The sequence below is a fragment of the Perognathus longimembris genome, chromosome 2, assembly GCF_023159225.1.
Source record: "Perognathus longimembris pacificus isolate PPM17 chromosome 2, ASM2315922v1, whole genome shotgun sequence".
NCBI classification, from domain to species: domain Eukaryota; kingdom Metazoa; phylum Chordata; class Mammalia; order Rodentia; family Heteromyidae; genus Perognathus; species Perognathus longimembris.
In genome coordinates, this window is record NC_063162.1 from 94,845,055 (window position 1) to 94,864,418 (window position 19,364).

The 19,364-nt window shown below is 38.3% G+C and overlaps 1 protein-coding gene across 1 annotated transcript in view; it reads left to right on the top strand.

Annotated features, from left to right (window-relative positions):
* The window catches only part of Agmo (alkylglycerol monooxygenase), a 302,224-nt gene that overhangs the window by 116,504 nt on the left and 166,356 nt on the right, over window positions 1-19,364 (top strand). The window contains exon 5 of the mRNA XM_048339753.1: window positions 11,036-11,131. Within this exon, the coding sequence (XP_048195710.1) occupies window positions 11,036-11,131 (96 nt within the window). The remainder of the gene's footprint in view (window positions 1-11,035; window positions 11,132-19,364) is intronic.

Here is a 19,364-nt window from a genome sequence, read left to right on the forward strand (position 1 = left end):
ATGCACAAGATAATGCTAAGTGAAATGAACTCCATGTTATGGAAACAAGTGATATATCACTGTTGTAATTACTTTCAACATGCGATGTGAAACCGTAGCTTCTATTGTTGATGATCTTTTTGTATCCCCTTCCTGTGGTTGTACCTGCACTATCACTGTATCTTATCTGAGTGCATTGGAAACTGTATATACTTGTATTAGAACTAGGAAAGTGAAAGTGAATACCAAAATCGAGAGACACAGGATAAAAAGACAAGTGACTACAAAAGCAATACTTGCAAAACTGTTTGGTGTAAACCAACTGAACAACTCATGGGGGGAGAGGGAAAAGGGGAGGTGGGAGGAGGGAATGAAGGAGGAGGTAACAAACATTACAAGAAATGTATCCAATGCCTACCTTATGAAACTGTAACCTCTCTGTACATCACTTTGACAATACATAAGAAAAAAATAATAATGTAATATAAAAATAAAAAAGACTTCTTGAATTCTCTGTTAGACTTGCTTTCTTTGCCTTTTGTTTGTAACAAAACCTTTACCCTTCCACTGCAAGTCCACTGGTTAGGTGGGTACTGTTACTCTTTTCTATTTCCTTTCTTGGGCCTTGTCCAACCAGGTACTCTTCACATCTGTCACTAAACTAACAGAATATCCTTTACCAAGCATGCTATTCTAGGAATGCCTCTAGCTATCTCCTTCTTCTTCTCAGGGAAAGACAGAAGTGAGCAATTGCCCCTTGTTGTTATGTCAGCACCACTGGGAAACTCTTAAACATAACTGAGGTAGAAATTTCAGGATTATTGCTATATTAATCCATACCTGTAAATCTAGTGTCACTTTATTTTCTAGTTCCTACCTTCCTTGGACATTCACTGGGAGTCTTCTTTCACTTTTGTAAGATTCTAATATTTGTCTTTCATAACAATGAGTTATACTGTGATTGCCTTCTTTCAGCATATGTTGATAGAATTCTTATTTCTAACTGCATGGAGTCACATACTAGTTGCCATCTTCCCAAAGAACATACCTTCACTCCATAACGTACAAATTGAAATCTGTTATCTACAAAAGCAAGGCTAATCCAGATACTTTCTGGTACCTAGATATCTAATTCCAAGCACATGTTTTGAACTACTTACTCAATAACTGCACATGATATTCCTCAACACAGCATCTGCCATGCCATTCTTTACTAGCTTTTCTTCCTTCTGTTCTCCATCAGCTGACACCACTGACTGAAAATCTGGTTGTCTTCTGATACTGACTTGTCCATCTCCATTCCCATGTTTATACAGTTATCAAATCTTTATATCTATTTTATGTAGTATACCATCTCCTGAATACTGCTAAATACACATCTATGTTCACTGTGTTAATGAAACAGGCTCCAAAACGGTATTTATATTGTATATTTGTGACATGCTTCAAACCATGAATAGGAAGTATTCCCTCATGCCCAGCATCTTTACTGCTACTAAAGGATTTTTTTTCCAGTTTAGCTAATGTCTCCTCCTGCTTAGCACAGCAAACCATAGACCCAATTGAACCTTACATCTATTGAGTTTTAAGATTAGGCATGGTTTCATAAAATGATTTTTTTAGAATGTTTTCAAAGAAACATTACTTATTTAACCCAGTACTGAGTCACAGAGTCCTCTATTCCATAAGTGCTGTTATTACTTCAGGGGACTGTTGATACATCCTCTGGGAAAACATGATGCACTACAAGTATTAAATCTCCATGCACTTTTACAAACAGAATTATGGATGTGTATGTATGTATGCATGTATGCATTTACTTATCTCAGTCATGGGGCTTGAACTCTAGGCCTGGGCACTCTCCTTGAGATCTTAAGCTCAAGGCTAGCTCTCTACCACTTGATCCACAGCTCTACTTCTGGTTTTTGATGGTCTTACAGACTTTTCTGCCCAGGATGGCTTTGAACTGCAATCCTCAGATCTCAGCCTCCTGAGTAGCTAGAATTACACTAAGTCTTGGCTGAAAGTATTTATTAAAGCCTCCAAAGTATGTTGTTTCTATTTTTTTGTCTCATAGCTCAATGAGGAAGTTCCAAAACATCTTTATCTTGTCTGTATCTGAGTTGAAAATATTTTTGATGTTTGAATACAGTACAAAAACAAAACAAAACAAACAAAATAAATCAAACCATAGTACCATAGCTCTTTTGAAACTAAAAAGTAAGACTAGATTTCAATTTTTTTTCTGCCCTAACTAATTCTAGGTAACTGAGTCCTAGAGAGATTTAAGAACTTTGTGAATATCATAAAGGATTCTGTAATAAATTCTCTGTCACTTGAGCCATGCTCCCAGACCTTTTTTCCTTGGTTATTGTTCAGACAGGATCTCACTCTTTGGCCTAGTCCTAGCTAGTATGTATGCCTAGCTCATGGAATTACAAACATGACAGATATGATCTACTATGCAAAGTTTATTTATGAACATGTACTATTACTACTATTTTACCTAGGGTGGCCTTGAACCTCCATCTTTCTAAGTTCAGTCTCCTCAGTAATGAGATTCCACATGAGAGAAACAGTACTCAACAAGTCCTATGGTATAGGAATCCTTGTGCTCTTTTGTTGCTCAATCATGTAAATCTGTATCATCATAATCCACATAGAAATAGATCGTTTCAACTTCTGTTTTTTTTTTTGTTTTTTTTTTTTTTGCCAGTTCTGGGCCTTGGACTCTGCCTGAGCACTGTTCATGGCTTCTTTTTGCTCAAGGCTAGCACTCTGCCCTTGAGCCACAGGGCCACTTCTGGCCATTTGCTATATATATGGTGCTGGGGAATCAAACCCAGGGGCTTCATGTATATGAGGCAAGTACTCTTGCCACTAGGCCATATTCCCAGCCCTTGACTCAGCTTCTGGTGACAGTGGATATTTTGCATAAGTAAAGTTTAGGAACAAGGTAGAAAACGTATGTAAATGTCTATACATAATCATTACTAAATACCATTGAAATATGATTTGCCTGAGAATAAATGATTAAATATAATTTAGAAATTAAATTGTAACTTTCAGAAGAGGTGGTTTTAAAATGGTTAATCTTTTGGAAATAAAGGTTCCATAAAAAAACTGGAAGTAAGGTTCTATAAACTCTTATTTGGTTATTTAGTTTTTCATTTAGTAAAATGTTTCCTTCCAATTGAAACCACTCTTCGGGATCAGAGTCATTAGGAGAGGACAGAAGATCGTGCTTATTAGTTGATTCTGAGTAGTTGTGTGGTTAAGCTGTTTTTCCAAGGCAGAGTCATCTTCTTCTGTTAGGAAACATGGACCATTATAATGTGTTCCCTCTGTGGCACCACACCACACCTCTTGCCTTAATAACAACAAAAAATAAGAGATATGAAACCTGCAGTCAGCTATGTAAAATAAAATTTAGAATGGAAAAATCTATTCTATTCTTCCTCTATTTGAAGTAATGTTGTTTTATGGTGTTCTCATTTTATTACTGAAAATTAAAGACAACAATATGGAAGCTGTCAAGGTATGAAGGTAAATGTTTGTACAATTTTATTTTACTTCAATGATAAGTACTTATGTATATATAAAAAGCTATTGGGCCTGAGGAAGATGGCGCTGCGACAGTAGGGAGGCACCCCAACTTGCTGCAACTGAATAGCGAGCTGGGAACTCCAGCACCCAATACCCCATCAAGAACCCAGCAAAACCAGCAGCCAGAAGCAGTGGAGAAATGCAGGAAAACAAAAAGGAGCAAAAAAGAAGAGCTGAAAACCTACACAGAGCTGGAGAATCTACGGGGCACCCTCCCCCCACCAGCCGACCCTGGCCGAACAGGGCCAGGCTGGGAAAGGGGACCCAGTGATCGCAGACTGACTGCCGGGAACGCAGAGTCCAGACAGCGGGACTCCACGGACACTAGGGAAAATGCGGACCAAGACACACTGTGGCGATGGGAAGTTTGGGTCCACACCCTGAACATACGTAAGCAGCTGGGGAACCCAGTGGTGCAGAACGGGAGAGCCAGGGATGCCACCACAACCTTTCGCCACACCGAAGGACCAACGGCGGCGAGGAACACACACACAATCCAGGACAGTGAGTCCCCCATTACCTCCTCCCCCAACGGGAGACCATCTGTCAGAGACCCAAACCCTACAAAGAAGCTAGATCTCCCTCCCTCCCACCCCCACCCCGAGGGAACAAAGAACCCCCAAATCAGGCGGGACGCTCCCATCAGGCACTGGGAAGTCACAGGAGTTTACCAGGGGAAGGGCGGAGCAGCCCCAAGGCTGCCCAGGAGCTGGAACTGGCCGAACAGGCCCTGCCCCTTCCCAACAGGGTCTGGGGACGGCGGCTGAGCAAGCCCCACCCAAGGCTCCTGGACCTTGCAGACCTTTACAACTAAAATCACAGGCGCTGGTGGGCAATACCAGCACAGCAGGGACACCTGGGCCTGATCCCCCCCCCTCCTAGTAGTGAAGGTGCAGTCTGAGGATGCTAACCCGTGCCTGGACAGTTGATCCCACTGGGCCCCCACATACCGCCCCCCACAGCGGACTCGCGGGAGGGCACAAGCACAACCCAATAACCCGGGGCTTGCTCTGGTAGGTGTACCCCACTCAGGTGGATGGGGCCACAGCAGCAGCGCCCATTGTAGTGGGCACACAGTGCACAGGTAGCCGGGGCCCCCAGCGACAGTCCCCGCTCCAGTAGGCATACCCCGCTCAGGTGAGCGGGGCCACAGTGGCAGCGCCCACTCTGATAGGCGCTCCTACACAGGAGGGCAGAGCTCTCCATCGGCCCATGCCCAATCAGTTTGGCGCACTTCACACAAGTGAGTGGGCCTCACCCCAACAACACCAGCCCCGGAGCGGTCCACATAGGAGGACAAACTGCATGAGAGGTGAGCTCCTCTGACCAAGATACAGAGTGGAAAAAAGAACCAAAGAAGAGATTAGCCTCCACGCCATGCTGAATTAGCAACCAACAAACCCCCAACAGGGGCACGCTAGGGTCAGCACAGCATAGCGGCAGGACACTGTCCCACAGAGAAAGACACAGAACCTACCGGCCCCCAAGTGTAGGGAGAGTGACCACCTCAACAACAACTGAGAAGGTCACGCTCACCCATTGGGAAGCAAGTTCCAACAGCCAAACCCAAACCCAAACCCAGAGCCAGGACACCAGGGCACAAGGCTCCCACTGATGGACCAGCGGGAGCCAGCACAAAACCAAACTAGGGAAGCCACCCACAGTTCTCCAGATGCGCAAATCACAAAGAAATATAACACACTTCATCAAAGGGCAAGCCAACTCGCCAGCTCCAAAAAGCAGCACGAGTGAAGAGGAGATGGAGAATAAAACAGCAAATGAGGCCATGTTAACAGAAATGATGGAAAGCGTCAGAAACAAAATCAGAAAACAATTCCAGGAGTTTAGAGTAGAAGTCTTGAAGGACATCCAGGAAGCCAAGAAAGAAATGGAAGCAAAAATGGATACAATGCAAACCTCCGTTAAAGAAGATCTTAACATCCTGAGAAGTGAAATGCATGAAAAAATAGATTTAAAATACAACTCTTTAAATGAAGAAATTTCCACAATCAGAGCTGATCTAACAACCATAAATAGCTCTCTGACATTCATAAACTCCCCAATTGAATCCACAGCACAAAGAATTGACCATATGGAATCCAGAATCTCTCGCTTGGATGATGAAGCAGCCGACAACAACCAGAAAATTACCACACTCCAAGAAATGGTGAAGCTTCAGGGCAGACTAATACAGGAACTAATGGACAAAGACAAGAGATATAATCTGCACATAATTGGAATAGAAGAAGGAGCCAAATACCAGAGCAGAGGGCTTCATCATATTTTCAATAAAGTTATTGCAGAAAACTTTCCCAATCTCACAAGGGACCCCATCTAGGTAACCGAAGCCTATAGGACACCTGGCAGACCAGACCCCAGAAAAGCCACCCCAAGACACATAATATTCAAGACTTCAGATCTCAAGAATAAAGAGCAAATTCTGAATGCAGCCAAAACGAAGAAAGAAAGTTTTCTACAATGGGAAGAGGATCTGACTAACAGCAGACCTCTCCACACAAACCTACCAAGCGCAAAGTGAGTGGAAGAACACCATCCAAGTTCTACAGGCCAACAATATGCAAGCTAGGATTAAATATCCAGCGAAATTGGAGTTCACATTTGAAGGGAAAACCAGATCTTTTCATAGCAAAAAGGATCTAAAGGAGTATGTGAATAAAACACTAGCCCTACCGCAAATTCTAGGAGGGAAATCCCAAGCAACAGAGATCATACAGGACACACAGACAGAAACAGAAACAGAAAGAGCAGCTCACTAAAGACAAGGGGAAAAAAAAAAGAGGAAAAAACAGGCCACAAGAAAATGGAAGGAGAAAAAACACTCCTATCCTTGATCTCTTTGAATACAAAAGGTATAAACTCTCCGATAAAGAGGAGCAGACTGGCAGAATGGATCCGCAAACAAAAAGTTGGCATTTGTTGTCTACAAGAGACCCACCTTACAGCAAGGGACAAAAACAGGCTCCGAATGAAAGGTTGGAGCAAGATCTTCCAAGCAAACGCACCTATCAAAATGGCAGGTGTAGCCATCCTGATCTCAGACAAGCGGGACTTTTCATTAAAATCAACTCAAAAAGACAAAGAAGGACACTACATATACAAGGAAAAAATCCAGAATCAAGACATCACGGTGATAAATGTATACTCACCGAACAAAAGAGGCCCCACATATGTCAAGCAAATTCTTACAGAATTACAGAACAAGATAGATGCAAACACAATCATAGTGGGAGACCTAAATACCCCACTCTCCCTAAGAGACAGATCCAATACCCAGAGGATCAGCAAGGCAGCTGAGGACCTAAGTAACACCACATCCCAAATGTATCTGACAGATCTATACAGAATCTTCCACCCTACAGAGACCCAATACACCTTCTTCTCAGCAGCACATATAACATACTCCAAAATAGACCATGTCATAGCCCACACAAAGAACCTCAGCAAATACAAAATTATTGACGTCATCCCATGTATTATATCTGATCACAGTGGATTAAAGGTAATTCTCAATAACAACGGTTACCACAGAGGCTATACACATTCTTGGAGGCTAAACCCCACACTGTTATCCAACACATGGGACACAGACCAAATTAAAGATGAAATCAATGAATTCATAAGCCACAATGACAATGAAAATACATCACAAAGAAACCTATGGGACACAGATAAGGCAGTACTGAGAGGCAAGATCATTGCCCTCAGCACTCACATTAAAAGGATGGAAGCAGAGCAGGTGAATAACCTCATGATGAAACTAAAACAACTGGAGAAACAAGAAATGACCGAAACTAAAATGACTAGGAGGAGAGAGATTACAAAGATTAAAGAAGAGATAAATCTGATTGAAAATAGAAAAACCATTCAACAAATAAATAAGACTAAAAGCGGGTTCTTTGAGAAAATAAATAAAATTGACAGACCCCTCAAAAGATTTACAAAAAAAAGAAGAGAAGAGATTCATATACATAAAATCAGGGACTCCACCGGAAAAATTACAAGTACACACGATATTCAAACAATCATAAGGAACTCTATTCAGTAAAACCTCTATTCAGAACCTCTATTCAGTAAAAAACAATAATTTTACAGAAATGGATCAATTCTTAGAGAAGTATAAACTACCCAAACTGAACCAAGAAGAAATAAATCAACTGAATAAACCAATAACTTACAGTGAGATACAGGAGGTAATCAAGAACCTCCCAATAAAGAAAAGCCCAAGTCCAGATGGATTCACCATCGATTTCTAGAAAACCTTTAGCGAGGAGCTAATACCAATACTCCTCAAACTCTTCAGTGAAATAGAAACAGAGGGGGAAATCCCAAATTCATTCTATGAAGCTAATATCATACTCATTCCCAAACCAGGCAAAGACCTGACAAAAAAAAGAGAACTACAGAACAATATCACTAATGAACACAGACGCAAAGCTCCTCAATAAAATATTAGCTAACAGGATCCAGAAACTGATCAAGAAAATTATACATCATGACCAAGTAGGCTTCATCCCACAGTCACAAGGATGGTTCAACATCCATAAATCAATCAATGTAATTTACCACATCAACAGAACTAAAATCAAGAATCACATTGTTATCTCAGTCGATGCCAAAAAAGCCTTTGACAAAATACAACATTGATACTTATTAAAGCTTTGGAGAGAACAGGAATAGATTGAACATTCCTCAAAACAATAAAAGCGGTATACAACAGACCAACTGCTAACATCATATTAAATTAAGATAAACTTAAATCATTCCCCTTAAACTCAGGAAGAAGACAAGGATGCCCACTCTCCCCACTTCTTTTCAACATAGTGCTGGAATCCCTAGCCATAGCAATAAGGCAAGAGGAGGACATCAAAGGGATCCACATCGGCAAGGAAGAAATCAACTTATCCCTGTTCGCAGACGACATGATCTTATATCTGAAGGACCCAAAAAACTCAGTCCCCAAACTCCTACACCTAATAAACCATTTTGGCAAAGTAGCAGGATACAAAATCAATCCACAAAAGTCAGCAGCTTTTCTGTACACCAGCAATATACAAACAGAAAAGAAAATTATGGAAACAATTCCATTTACAGTAGCCAAAAAAAGAATAAAGTACCTAGGGATCAACTTAACCAAGGACGTGACAGACCTATTTAATGAAAACTATAAAAATCTAATAAGGGAAATCAAAGAAGACACAAGGAGATGGAAAGACCTCCCATGCTCATGGCTAGGCAGAATCAATATAGTGAAAATGTCCATATTGCCCAAATTGTTATACAAATTCAATGCAATACCTATCAAAACCCCAGTCACATTCTTCACTGAAATAGAGAAAGCAATCCATAAATTCATATGGAACAGCAAAAAACCTAGAATAGCCAAAGCAATTCTAGGCAAAAAAAAGCAGTGCAGGAGGTATCACAATACCAGACTTCAAGCTCTACTACAGGGCCATCATAACAAAAACAGCCTGGTATTGGTATAAAAACAGATCGGAAGACCAATGGATTAGAATTGAAGATCCAGAAATAAAACTGCACTCTTACAGTCAGCTGATATTCGACAAAGGAGCTAAAGACATACAATGGAATAAACATAGCCTCTTCAACTACTGGTGCTGGGAGAACTGGGCAGCTATATGCAGAAAACTCAAAGTAGACCCAAGACTATCACCAAGCACCAAGATCAACTCAAAATGGATCAAGGACCTCAATATCAGACCCGAATCCTTGAAACTACTGAAGGACAGAGTAGGAAAGGTGCTAGAATTTATAGGCACAGGAAGGAATTTTCTGAATATAGTCTGAGGGGCATAACAAATAGGGGAGAGTCTCGACAAATGGGACTACTACAAATTTAAAAGTTTCTGCACAGCTAAAGACATAGCCACCAAAACAGAAAGACAGCCAACCATATGGGAAAGGATCTTTACCAGCACAGCAACAGACAAAGGCCTAATATCTGTCATTCATGTACAGAGAACTCAAAAAACTAAGCCCCTCCAAGCCCAAAACCAATAAACCAATTAAGAAATGGGCAAAGGAGCTAAAGAGAGACTTCACAAGAGAAGAAATAAAAATGGCAAAGAAACATATGAGGAAATGTTTAACATCCCTGGTAGTAAAGGAAATGCAAATAAAAACAACCCTGAGATACCACCTCACTCCAGTTAGAATGGCCTATACTCTGAACTCAGGCAACAACAAATGCTGGAGGGGGTGCAGGGAAAGGGGAACCCTTCTCCATTGTTAGTGGTAGTGCAAATTAGTACAACCACTTTGGTGAATAGTATGGAGGTTTCTCAAAAACCTCAATATAGACCTACCCTATGACCCAGCCATACCACCCGTAGGCATCTATCCTAAACAGCAAGTCCCAAGATATCAAAAAGACATTTGTACTTCCATGTTTATCACGACACAATTCACAATAGCCAAAATATGGAAACAACCCAGATGCCCCTCCACAGATGAATGGATCCAAAAAATATGGTAGCTATACACAATGGAATACTACATAGCGATTAGGAATGGTGAAATATTGTTATTTGCAGGGAAATGTCAGAACTTGAACAAATAATGTTGAGCGAGACAAGCCTAGAACACAGAAAACAAAGGGGCATGATCTCCCTCATATATGACTGTTAAGAAAGGGAGACGGAGAGACAATAGAGACCAGGTCTGTGAAACCAAAAACTGCTTGTCAAATGGTATTTCCCACAGGATTGGGGCAGCGACCCAACAATATGTAACTAAAACCAAACAACTACTCAACATATAAAGGTCAAAAATTGACCTCTCAGTGGATCACAATAGCTTAAAAGCTATGTATGTACATTCATATAAGACTACTGTCGACATATTGTCTAATATCGACATTATATTTAAAGCCCTAGGCGAATTTTCTTGGGCCTGACCACGTGGCTACTGTATATGTTCTTGATACATTGTATATTGTATATATGTCTACCTGACCTAGAGAAGGGAAAGAAAAACAGGGCGTAAGATATCACAAGAAATGTACACACTGCCTTACTATGTAACTGTACTCTTTTTGCACAATACCTTGTAAAAAAATTTGTGTTCAATTAATAAATAAATTAAATTAAAAAATATTTATGATGCCACCAAATGAAAAAAAAAGAAGCTATTGTACTTCCAAGGAAACATACTTATTTTTAAGGCAATAACATTGAAAGTAATACTACTATTGTAACTAGAGAATATTATACTTAGGATAGAAGTTTCATAGACTGTTCTCTGATATGTCTGAAACCATACCTTCATGTGAAAAAATAATGCTGCAAAATCAAATATATTAATGAAATTTATGGAATAAATATATTTGCTGAAGAAACATTCTCATTAATAAAGCCTCATGCTAAGAGATCATATATGCAAATTAACACAATTTTTTTTCTTATTAAAGATTTTCTACTCACCCTTGGCCCTCTGTATACCACCATCTGTGTATGCTGTCCATCTCCAGTTCAACTTACTCTATCAATTCTGGATCCACACTGAGGTAATATGTGTGTGCATGCATGTGTGCTGTATATATGTATGTGTTTTTAATTTTACACCTAAATAGCCTACAGCAATGCCCTGGAAATCTACTAGGAGCTGATTTATTGTGTAACAAAAATATTTGTCTGCCTTCTCTAAGGGGAAACATCTGTTCATTTTTATTTCTTTTTTTTTCTGACTATATATTGCAAAGTTTATAAGAAGCAATGAGTCCAGTTGGTCTCAATTAAATAAAACAATTGTTGAACTATTAAGTACTAAAATATTTTAATACTATATTCAATTCAATATCTTTCTGTATTAGTTTATAAAATATTCAAAACAAAACAACATTGAAATATATACTTATAAGTATTTACTGATGTGTAATAGTATGTACATATCTATATCAATCTATATCTAAGTAGAACCTTTGAAAAGGTTAAAGATTTATAAAATTTAAGAAAATATTTTTATTGCTATCCTTTAATAATTAAAGTGTATTTTTATTTGAAGATGATAAATCTACTATTAGGGTTTTCTTTCTCCAGAAAACTAAAAAACAAATTTTTTGTTGTTTGGTTTTCTGGAGCATCTCAAATGATCAGTTATGAATGTTTGTGGGTAGATCATTAAGCAATTCTTTGGTGTATGAACTCTTGTAGTCATCTTAATATAAAATATATACAGAGAGAGAAAGAAACACAGAGAAAAGTACCTTCCTGAACACAAGAAAGCCTTTTCAAGCATTTGGTATTTATTGGAGCTTTTTGAAGTTCCCATAGGAGGAACATTGGCAGGTGTTTCACTGGGGTGAATAATGCCACAAATCACTGCTGCAGGAGATTCAAAACTTGATATAACCATGAGGATTATTTCATTAATCTACAGTATTTCATGCTACTGCTTTGCTTAGAATAAAGGCACTGTTATCTTAATTCTGGACATCCATGGTATTAGTTGAATATATCTTATGAAATATAGTTTGTTTTATGACAGTTGACATGCATCAAACAGACCATGAGACAAACATCTGAAAGAGCTGTTGAGGCCAATCCTGACTCTAGAGGTCAAAGACCAAATTTGTTTAAATCAGTGGAGGGAAGCATTCTGGTGATTTACACAGAGGGGTTAAAGGAGAATTACATTTTTATAGTAGCTGTGCCCCAGGTCATGTCATGTGTTGGGCCACGTATTAGTCTAGATAGGAGACAATTTCTAGCTTTCTAGGTGTCTCTCTGAGAAGTCTCTATACTGGATATTGAGTTCCCTGTCATGAAGTATACTGGGAAGGTGTGAAAGCTGATAGGGAGATTTTTACCTTTTAGCTCAGAATGTCTAGGTGCCTAAATATTTGGAAAGTCATGCATTAGAATCTCTCACTTGTGCTATGATCCAGACTTGTTGAAGTACTTCACTATGCGTGCTTGCTGTACTGGAGTGGTACTAGAAGGGACAGTATACTTTCATGTTTGGTGGTGCTAACATATGCATTCAATGCCACGTGTTTGTTAAGTGGGAGCTCTACCACCTAACATGTGTTACAGTCCTTTTTTTAACTTTTTGTTTCAGATAGAACATCATATTTTTTGTCTGCATCTAACTCATGACAGATATTCCCTAATTATTCCACTCAGTTTCTGGGATTATAGACATGTAATTCTATGCCCAGTTCAGCAATACACTTTTGAAGTTATGGTTTGGATCTTTACATTTTCAATTATGTTATTAACTGTGAACAGATTTCTGAGACTTTTCACATCTGTGTAGTTACACTGGATAATTAGATACAATATGTTACCATTTGTTCACAAATAATAGAATGATTCCAGAGAATCAAATGACTGTTAACAGTAATGGCTTCTAAACAGAAAGCCAAATCAAGTAGAGAAGTAGTATAGCAAAAGATTAACTATATTTAAATTTAATTTTTAGACATTTACTTGCCCATTTTTCAATAAAAATTTAAGATGCAGAATAAGCGGGATTGCATCAAACTGAAGAGTTTCTGTATAGCAAAGAATATAGCTAACAAGTTAAATAGAAAGCCCAGCTAATGGGAGAAGCTTTACCAGCTATGCACCAAATAAGTACCTCATATCAGATATACTTAGAGTTCAAAAAATTAAACCTCCCAAAAATAAACTCGCAAAGAATCATCAACCCCATTAGTAAAATGCAATACACTTAAATAGAAACTTCTCAGACAAAGAAATAATGGCTGACACATGAAGATGTTTAACATCTCTGTCCATAAACAAAATGCAAATCACAACAATACTGACATTCTACATCATTTAGTTAAAATGGCCATTATCAAAAATACTAACAATAGCAAATGATGATGGGGATGTGACCAAAAGAGAACTCTATTACACTGTTGGTGGGAATGTAAACTTTTCAACTACTCTGGAAAGCAAATATGGAGGTTCCTCAAAAGACAATAAAGCTTCCCTATGATGCAGCAATTCTACTCCTGGGTATTTATTCAATAGAACATAAACAAGGCCACACTAAAACTACTAACACAACTATGTTCCATTGTTGCATTGTTTACAATTGCCAAGATATGGAATCAACCCAAATGCCCCTGAGTGGAGGAATGGATCAATAAAATGTGATATATACATAAACAATGGAATTCTATTTTATATTGTACCACTCATAAGGCAATGGAAATATTTAGAAAAAATTATATTAAATAAAGTAATTCAGACCCAAAGAAACGCAGGTTGCATGATTTCTCTCATTTAGAACGTATCTATAAATTTACAAATTAAAAACACTCTGGACACTAAAGGAAAGAAAAATACACTGGGTCGTGTTAAATTATACGGATTTCAAGGCATTCACACAGTGATACAAAATGAGGACAATCTTAGGAAAGGATCACATAGCTATGTGTGTAGAAATTTCTACATGCATCTGACTAAACAAAATAATTTTCATTGAAATGAACTCCAGGAAATGAAAACAAGTTTTCTTTTTCTTTATTGCTGTTTTTATTTTCATTTCCTTTTGTCATGTTGGTGTGTCTTCGGATAGGAAAGCAGGGAAGACAAAGATGGAAGGAGAAATGGTGAAAAAATGCTGCAGTGACACTCAGTAGATCCTATGTTGAAAGCGAACTATACAACTTGTGGGTAGGGATGGGAGGGAAAAACTTGGAGATAGGGAAAGGGTGATATTTTTCAGAAATGAATATACTCTTTATCTGACTTATGTAACAATAATCCCACCTTGCATCTTCTTTACAATAACAATAAATAAATTTAAAAATATTTAAAGTTACAATGCAGAATATGAAGTAATAATCAAACCTCAAAATAAAGGCTTTTTATCTAGAAAAATACCCACCTTATGAGGGAGGAGGTAACAAGTTGAACAAGAAATGTACTCACTGCCTTACATATGAAACTGTGTAACCCCTCTGTTATTCACTTTGACAATAAAGGAAAAAAATAAAGAAAAATACCCATCTTGTAACTGTATAACTTGTTAGCTGGACTGAGACACTGGCACAACTGTTTCATACAGACCTCAAGAGACATCTGTCCATTCTCATAACTATGTGATGGCTACAGACAGCACAGTGTGGGCCATAGGGCCTGGAGGATTACACAGTGAAGTTCATTCCTCAGTAGTTTATATTCTCTAACATCCTTGAACATCAGTGCTCCATGTCCAGGATGATGGATTAAGAAGTGATTGATTTCCTAAATGTGAAGTAGAGTAAATTTTCTCTAAGACGGTCAGATTTGGTTGAATCCAAGTGTGTGTTGGGGGGGGGGGGGGATAGTAACAACAACAAAAAGAAAAAGACATGTTTCTGATAAGAGGAGACAAATAGGTCCTTAAACAAATTGAAGAATATTAAAACATTTGGTTAAGTTTCAAGTTGTTTGAACAAAGAAACAAGAATTTCAGGGTAAAAGTATACTGTTGCTTAATTTTGCGATTGTGTTTGTTTATTTATTTATTTATCATTGGCCTACGGGGCTTTAGACATGTTTTCAGAGGTGTTCAGTTGCTGAAAAGTCACTGAGTGCAGAAAAAATAGGTGTTTTTTGAGCCTAATAACTATGGGAGAAATTTGCAAAATGGAGTAAAAGTTGTTTGAGACAGGATATGTGGAAATCTCTGTAGTCTTGTCAAACTCATAAGCTGCTAATTCATTAAAGTAAGGTTTACTGATACTTTTTTTTTGTTTCAAAAGCATTGATTCTTCCTCTGATCTCATAAGGTAATTAAAGCCAGAAAAATATCAGGCATCTCTGCCTTCATTCAGCTATTTTGTTTATTTTGGATCAGACATCTACTTCACTCTGTTCATAGGCATGATAATCATTCTAACTGTCTCTCTAAAACTGTTCAGTTTCAGCTTCTTTTAATGCTGGAACCTCAAAGTGAGAGTAACTAAGACATTTTCTTTCAGTCAGCTTCTACAAAAACAAATCCCATAAAGCATGACTGAAGGACTCCAACATCTGCAGTCAGCTTGCTTTCTAGGAGCAGTGGTGCCTCATTGGCAGATCACTGTGACTGAGACCCTTCCCCATGAAGGAGCAATGACTACCTGGAAACTGAATTGCCTTTTCCAGCAGTAAGGATCACTTTAGGACGCTTTTGCAGAACCAAATTTGAGATGATGTTAACCATGAGAATATTTTGTCCAGGACCACTTAGTTTTGCATTATTATGGCTTCCTGCCCAAATCCTTCCTTGCCTTAAGTGTAAACTTATGTTTACAATCAAAGATCAACTGTACTCAGTCTCCATCTTCCTCACAGAGACATTTTGATTAGAATTTCATCTTGCCTTTGTCTTGTTACTTTTATTTGCCTTATTCTGGACAGATCAACATGTCAGGCTGAGCCCAACATGTTGGGAAGTCCAAGTCAGGTCTCAGGCCTAGAAGTCCATCCCCAAAGCCATTCATGACCTTTCAATATTTTTTCCCTTTATTGTGAAAGTGAAGAACAGAGGGGTTACAGTTTCATATGTAAGACAGCGAGTACATTTCTTATTCAACTTGTCACCTCCTCCTTCATCCCCCTCCCCTGCCTCCCTCCTCCCCCTTTCTCTCTTCCCACTATGAGTTGTACAGTTGGTTTACACCAAATGGTTTTGTAAGTATTACATTTGGAATTGTTTGTCTTTTTATACTTTTTCTCTCGATTTTGATATTCCCTTTCCCTTCCCTAGTTCGAATACATGTATATACAGTACCCAGGGTACTCAGAGGAGATACAGTGATAGCAGGGGGAGGGGTACAACCACAGGAAAGGAATATGAGAGAAACAAATGAAAAAAAAAGTACAGTTTCACATGGCATGTAGAAAATAATTACAGCAATGATATAACACTTGTTTACATAACATGGCATTCATTTCAGTTAGCATCACCTTATGTGTTCATAAGGGCATAACCATTGGGCTATTGTGATATTCTGTTATTACTAGCCTAGACCTGTATTAATTATTCCCTATGAGGGAAACCATAGAGTCTATGTTTCTTTGGGTCTGGCTCACTTCACTTAGGATAATTTTTTTTTTTTGACCAGTCCTGGGCCGTGAACTCAGGGCCTGAGCACCGTCCCTGGCTTCTTCTTGCTCAAGGCTAGCACTCTGCCACTTGAGCCACAGCACCACTTCTGGCCATTTTCTGTATATGTGGTACTGAGGAATCGAACCCAGGGCCTCATGTATACGAGGCAAGCACTCTTGCCACTAGGCCATATTCCCAGCCTTAGTATAATTTTTTCCAAGTCCTTCCATTTCCTTACAAATGGGGCAATGTCATTCTTTCTGATAGAGGCATAAAATTCCATTGTGTATATGTACCACATTTTCCTGATCCACTTATCTACTGAGGGGCATCTGGGTTGGTTCCATATTTTAGCTATGCCAAATTGTGCTGCGATGAACATTGTTGTGCTAGTGGCTTTAGTGTGGTCTTGCTTGTAAGTTTTTGGGTAGATTCCCAAAAGTGGGGCTGCTGGGTAGTAGGGGAGCTCTGTTTTTAGCTCTCTGAGGAACCTCCGTATTGCTTTCCAGAGTGGTTTGTCTAGCATTCTTATGTACATTAATTCTTCATGTGGCATAATTATAAAAATATTAGTTTCATTATTCTAGACCTAACAGATTTAGTCAGTTGTCTGCTATTTAAAGGAGTCAAGAATATAAAATGTTTTCTCCAATACATTTCTGTTAGACTTCTTTTTCGTCCCTCTTTTTTATTTTCATACTTTTTTCTTTCACCTTGACAGTTATTTCCCTGGATGTAATAATTCCTAGTTGATATTTCTTTGCTGTTTTTCTTTCGATATTTTATTTTTTAAATTCCATTGTATTTGACTATTTGATGCTTCAGATAGATAATTCAAACTGTATTATTGCTAGGTTGTATGCAATGTGATTTTTCCCGCTTAGATTTATTTAAGGAAGATATTTTTCTTTATTTTTAACTTTCATCAGTTTGACTATGATGTGTCATATGTGATTTTCTTCTTTTTCCCAGTCCTGGGGCTTGAACTTAGCGCCTGAGCACTATTTCTGGCTTCTTTTTGCTCAAGGCTAGACCACTAGCCCTTAAGCCATATTGCCACTTCTGGCTTTTTCTATATATGTGGTGCTGAGGAATTGAACCCAGGGCTTCATGCATTCTAGGCAAACACTCTACCACTAGGCCATATTCCCAGCACATACGATTTTCTAAACATTAAACTTCTTTGTATCTTCTTTAAAACAAATGTGGCTATTATTTAACTGCTATACATTGTTTCTCTCGCTCTCTCTTTCCCATCTCCTATTCTGTCATACCTGTATTATTTTCCTTTATATTATCTCAGAGATCAATCTCAGGTTGTAGTCTTAAATTATAGAATTTCAATTCGTATTTATACATGTGGCTTTTTTTCTCCATTGATATTGAGTTTTTGTGTGCTTTTCCTTTATGCTTTAATAATTTTTCTTTGCCAGTCCTGGGGCTTGAACTCAATGCCTCAGCACTATCCCTGCCTTTTTTTTTTGCTCAAGGCTAGCACTATACCTCTTGAGCCACAGTGCCACTTCTGGCCTTTTCTGTTTATGCAGTACTGAGGAATCGAACCCAGGGCTTTGTGCATGCTAGGCAATCACTCTACAACTAAGCCACATTCTTAGCCCAATTATAATAATTTTAATTTTAAATTTATGTGTAACTGATTCCAACATTTCATTTATTCTTTTTGAAAGTTTTTTCATTTCTTTATTGTTAGAGTGATGTACAGAGGGGTTACAGTTTCATACATAAGGCAGTGAGTACCTTTCTTATCCAACTTGTTACTCAGTTCTTTTTCATCCTACTCTCGATCAAATTTATCTTCTTTATTTATTTATTTATTTATTACTTTATTTTTTACTTTTATTGTATTCAAATTTTAAGGCACATTTATTTTAGAGAATGGTTTGTGTTATTCATGAGATTTATGCTAGGAGACAGTGAAATAATTGATTTTCTTGATTTTTGGAAACTTCAATGGATACTTCATCAGTTATTTTTGTAGTTGTGTGTTTGTTACTGTCTTTAGTCATTTTGAATTATTTTTATCCTTGAAATAAAGGATATAGCTTATCTTTTATGTTTTCTTGTCTGAATGAAAAACCAGAGACATTTCAGAGGGTACTAAATCCTCCTCATTTGGTAGGCTATGAACTCTACATTCTCTATTGTCCCACCAGGTAGAGGAAATTTCTGCTCCACCATGTTCTAGCTTTCAGCTTCCTCACTTTTCATCAGGTTTCACAATGCCTTGCCATATGCATGGGTCATTGCAGTCAGCCAAACCTGGAAAGGTAGAAGGGGATTTGTATGTGGCTCCCTTTCTGCTTTCTTTCCCTCTTGGGTATTCCCCTTCATTTTCCAGTCATTTAAGGTTGCAGATTTTTACTCCAGGCTCCTAACCTAATAAAACTAATCCTTGTATTTTTCTTTCCCCTTTTTGCAAATGGGACATGCTTTCAGGCAGCCATTCTAAGGAATGTTACTTTTCCAGGTAGGTTCCAATAAGTACAGACAGTGCTTGTTTACTAATACAGTTAGCAAGCTGTGAGAAAAAATAACTCTCCCATCAGTAACTTTCTATATGCAGGAATTAGTCTTTATAAGATATTCCCTTGAGAATATATTCATAATAGGCCTATGTTATAAAGCTCAAAAGGGCACAAAATATAGGACTACAGAAGCATATGTATTACACAATAGAATTATGA